The 5311-nt window shown below is 37.7% G+C and overlaps 1 protein-coding gene across 1 annotated transcript; it reads right to left on the bottom strand.

Annotated features, from left to right (window-relative positions):
- Nucleotides 1-498: 498 nt before the first annotated feature.
- LOC473197 (interferon alpha-1/13) lies at nt 499-1351 on the bottom strand. Its single transcript, XM_528567.6, has one exon. The coding sequence runs from the start codon at nt 1282-1284 to the stop codon at nt 565-567; it is 720 nt and encodes a 239-aa protein (XP_528567.3). The 5' UTR covers nt 1285-1351; the 3' UTR covers nt 499-564.
- Nucleotides 1352-5311: the final 3960 nt, after the last annotated feature.

Genomic DNA, 5311 nt, shown 5'->3' with positions numbered 1-5311 from the left:
CCTTTTTCTCCTTAGAGTATTTAGGATAACTGATATTAAGTATGATTACTATTTTTAGTTTTATTCCATACAAAAATCAAACATGCAAGAGAGTAGGAAGTAGATTTATTGTATTCACCTTTATAACTTGAGTACAACATACAAGCTGGTTTAGAGAAAGGTCATTTTTACTTACATCTCTCATATAATAATGATGAGTAAATAAATTATACCCTTTATTCTCTCATCAGGTTGCACAGTCAGGCTAGGAATTTTGTATTAAAGAATGAACACATACAGGAAGTTCCTATAGTAAAAGTTTAATGAACAACATAAAATAATGAATTGAGTAGATATAAGGAACATGTTTTATTACACTAACCACAGTGTAAAGATGCACATGATGTTATATGAACAAAAATAATTTAAATCTTATCAATAGTTAAATAAATATTTAAATAGATAAATCAGTTTATCAGCATGGTCATAGTTATAGCAGAAGTGAGAGTCTTTGAAATGGCAGAATTCATGAAAGCATGAACTGGTATATGAGTCAATAAGAATTGTTTCATGTTGGACCAGGTGTTATTCCTTCCTCCTTAATCTTTCTCGCAAGTTTGTTGATAAAGAGAGGGATCTCATGATTTCTGCTCTGACAACCTCCCAGGCACAAGGGCTGTATTTCTTCTCTGTCAGATAGAGAGTGATTCTTCGGAAGTATTTCTTCACAGCCAAGATGGAGTCCGCATTCATCAGGGGAGTTTCTCCCACCCTCTCCTCCTGCATCACACAGGCTTCCAAGTCATTCAGCTGCTGGTAGAGTTCAGTGCAGAATTTGTCTAGGAGGTCCTCATCCCAAGCAGCATATGAATCTTTTGTGGTAAAGAGGTTGAAGATCTGCTGGATCAGCTCATGGAGGACAGAGAAGGCTGGAGCCTTCTGGAACTGGTTGCCATCAAACTCCTCCTGGGGAGATCCAAAGTCATGTCTGTCCATCAGACAGGAGGAAGGAGAGATTCTGCTCATTTGTGCCAGGAGCATCAAGGTCCTCCTGTTATCCAGGCTGTGGGTCTCAGGCAGATCACAGCCCAGAGAGCAGCTTGACTTGCAGCTGAGCACCACCAGGGCCATCAGTAAAGCAAAGGGTGAGGCCATCGTAGATATTGCAGATGCTTCTGGGCTTGCTGAGATGGGTGACTCTGAACCTTGGGCTCTAGGTTCTCTGAAGGCTTTGCTTCCTGCAGTTGCCTTAAATAGGGAACGTACTGATTTCCACTTTCTTAATGCTTCTGGGCCACTTTCCATTTCTGTTTTTGCTTTCCTTCTTGAACTCTTTACATGAGTTTAGAGCCGTGTTTCTCAACCATTTTGTTTTTCATTATTGTCTCCCCCATCTTATTCCCAGAGACTTTTAGATTTTTTTTTCTAATTGAACCCACCGTGAAAATGTAATAACACAGATATAATATCTATTTGTGTACTATATGTATATCTCTATACTCAAAAAGTACAAAGTTTAATCATTTTATTCAATGCAAGTTTAAAAATAACCAAATGAAAATTTTAAGATAAAAGTTAAATTTAAACGCTATTCAAATTTAACTTAACTTTATAACTAAATTTGCTTATGGGCTTCAATATAGTTTATTTACTAATATAAATTGTAATGTATTAAATTACATAAGAAATTTAACAAATTATAAACATTATCTAATGTTTCTAGATAAACATTATACAGCTAAGTAATGAATGCTTATGAATTATTTGAAACTGATAAAGACTTAATAATTTAAAATATTTTTATCATTTATTTTTATTATACTTAACTTTTAATTTTGTTGCATGTGAGAAAATTTTTAACTTCACTAGCTGCTAGATACTCACCTAGAGATTGTCAAGAATTTTTTCTTCAATTCTTGACCTAAATATTGATGTGTTGAACAACTTCAGTAGAATTGTTAAAATATAAATTATTTATATTTCATTTCAAAGCCCACAACACAGACAGAAATGCTAAGGATCAAACATAAGCAATATCTATAAGATGGCCAATGACAAACCATATGTATGCAGAGGACACCTCTCATGACATGACTCTGAGATCTAATAAACCTTGGAAAGTACTCCAATCACAGCTACCCATTTGCCATAGGTTTGTAATGCTGAACTTTTATACCTTTTGTGTATCTTCCATGAACTCAATGTCAGTGCTTCTCATGTGATACACAAGAAAACCCAATGGAGAGAGAAAAAAAAAACAACTAAGGAATAAGATTTTGTTAAATAGGTTGAGCTTTGAAGGGCCACAAACCATTTAAATATGTAAGATTTGTTCCCACTCCCAAGAACTAACTTCTACATCCTTGGGAGTAGTATCATATGCAATGAGAATACACAATTGAAAAAACATCCTCGATTTGATTAAAAAATTTTTTGCATGAAAGTTCAAATTTCCAAAGTGCCTTCAGAGGTTCTTTGCTGATTCCTAGCAAACTAAAGGAAACTATCTTTGTCCTAGATGCACATAATAGGATGTAAATATAATAACATAAATAAGTAGACAATTGTTTTACATAGCATGCCAGACACCAGATATCTTTCTTTCCCATCTCATTTTTGTAGAAAGCAAAAGTTGTCACTTTTTGCATCCTAACTAATGGGAACAAAAAGATAACACAAGTGGCCGGGGGTCGTGGCTCACACATGTAATGCCAGCACTTTGAGAGGCTGAGGCAGACGGATCATCTGAGGTTGGGAGTTTGAGACCAGCCTGACCAACATAGTGGAGGTTAAGGGGTGGGAGAGAACGGAAGCAAAATGGTAGAAGGGATGTAGGTCAAGGTAACACGTAAGTATGGGCTGGAAGAAAAGTAATTACTCCTGGTCCACAATGTGTTTTCAGATTTACCGAACCGCATCTTGCAAATATACCAACTGCAAGAGTTAATACACAAGAAAGAGAAATTTTTGAGAGTACAATATTCTCTCTGGAAAATGGGTCAGTGTTCATTGCACCAAGCTCTCCACTATTGGATAAGTAAACTTAGAAGGTCAGTTTTTTTCTTCTTATATTTCTAGTAAGAAACAAGAGAATTGATAATTTCAGAGGACACTTCCCTAACTTTTAATAGAGTTATATAATAAAGACAATGTTAATAAGAGAAATGAAATATCAGGCCGGGTGCGGTGGCTTACGCCTGTAATCCCAGCACTTTGGGAGGCCGAGGTGGGCAGATCACCTGAGGTCAGGAGTTTGAGACTAGCCTGACTAACATTTTGAAACACTGTCTCTACTAAAAATACAAAATTAGTCTGGTGTGGTGGCACATGCCTGTAATCCCAGGTGAAGCAGAAGAATTGCTTAAACTCAGGAGGCAGAGGTTGCAGTGAGCTGAGATCATGCCTTTGTACTCCACTTGCACCCCAGCCCAGGCAACAAGAGTGAAATTCCATCTTAAAAAAAAAAAAGGAATGAAATATCTAAATTGTGGAAAGTCTTTATTTATTTTCAGTCAGACACTGTTTTTAGCACTTGCATAATCAATGCTCACTTAATCAATAAAGAATACCCATTTTTCATATTTACTGAACGTCTTCCATGTACCTAGCCCCATTTATTCACTAGATATATCACTGACCAAAGCACACAGTGATAGATTTCACTATTATCCCCATATGCAAAAGAAAAAAAATGAAATCCCAGGGAGCTATTAAGTTGTGGAGCTACAGTTTGGATGGAGAAAATTCAGCTCTGAAGTCTTACCTCTTACATGCTCTCTGGGAATATTTCTGGACAAAAGAACCAGAGCTGATTTCTAGGACAATCAATGTTTTCCCAGTGGAGTCCTTCCTACGTAATGACAGGGTCTTTCTCTTCAGTTTCCATTTGTCTCCTTCATTGAAATGCCCCATTTGTCCATGCCAACATGTTACATTACAATTAAATTGGGCCCCACTTTACTTTCACATTATATTCTAGTTTTGTCTTCTTGAGGATACACCATCATAAGCATGAACATATTTGTAAAACATATTGTTCAACCCAGTGAATATATTCATCAACCCTTTATATTTCTGTCAATTTAAAATTCTACATAGTACTATTCTTTTAATCAAATATCCACAATACTTTAGATTTCCCCATGTGTAGCACAAATTTAAGAAAGAACGAGTCACTGTCAGGCTAGAGACATGAACTAAATCAGAACTAAACCAAGGAACTAAGGCTCAGAGCTCAGGGAGAGTACACCTGGAAAGGTTGACTAAAGGGGTTATTAAAGGTGTGGAAATGGAAACACTTCTAGAGAAATTAGGATAGTCCATGGCATTAGAGAATGAGGACTGAGATGACAAAATACCCTGAGTCACCTGACTTGCCAGCTGGTTGATGCTTTTTATGTTGTAGGTCACCAGAGTGTGCTGCAGTGTTGATTGTACTGCCTTAATTTAAGGATCTGGTAACGAAAAATTTATGCTGACACTTGGTATAACAGTAAAGAAGACTTATTTAGAAGTATTGCAACAGGCGTCAAAACTATCTCAATAGGTGTATTAGTTCTTGCACTACTATACAGAAAAACCTGAGACTGGGTAACTTAGAAAGAAAAGAGGTTTAATTGGCTCATGATTCTGCAGACCATACAGGAAGCATGGCTATGGAGGCCTCAGGACACTTACAATCATGGCAGAAGGCTAAGGGGAAGCAGGCATGTCCTGCGTGACTGGAGCAGGAGGAGAGAAGCAGAGGAGGTGCTGCACAATTTTAAACAACCTGATCTTGCAATAACTCACTCTTACCATGACACCACCAGGGGGATGGTGTTAAACCGTGAGAAAACACCCTATGATCCAATCACCTCCCACCAGGCCCGGCCTCCAACACTGGAGATTACAATTCCATGTGAGATTTGGAAGGGGATGCTGACCCAAACCATATCAATAGGGGAGAGAGACCAATTGGTGCTCAGCTCAAAAATCAGCAAAGAGAGCCTGGGGTTTATACCCAACAAGCAGAATGAGGGGTCAGATAGAAAATCAGTAAAAGGAGACATCAAAGGCAGGGGGATCCTTCCTAAGCTGAACATAATTCTTTCTAAAGGCAAGCCAGGGTAATTACATATTGAGTGTGTGGGATGAACAATTTGATCATATATCAAGGGTAAATCAGCTATCAAGCGTGGAAGGATTCTCATAAAACTAACTTAGTAAGATTCCTGCTACAACTGGACTTGGCAGACCTAAGAATGGACCCAAAGGCACGAGCCAGTCAACAAGAGAGTTTGGAGGAGACTGACTAAAGTTTGGCAAAGGACAGAGTCATTGTCAGAACCTT

Source organism: Pan troglodytes, chromosome 11 (genome assembly GCF_028858775.2).
Source record: "Pan troglodytes isolate AG18354 chromosome 11, NHGRI_mPanTro3-v2.0_pri, whole genome shotgun sequence".
NCBI classification, from domain to species: Eukaryota; Metazoa; Chordata; class Mammalia; order Primates; family Hominidae; genus Pan; species Pan troglodytes.
This window is presented reverse-complemented; position numbering and strand designations above follow the sequence as displayed.

Excerpts from the sequence above, each read along its gene's own strand:
- LOC473197 (XM_528567.6), bottom strand. The coding sequence starts at position 1,284 with ATGGAAAGTGGCCCAGAAGCATTAAGAAAGTGGAAATCAGTACGTTCC.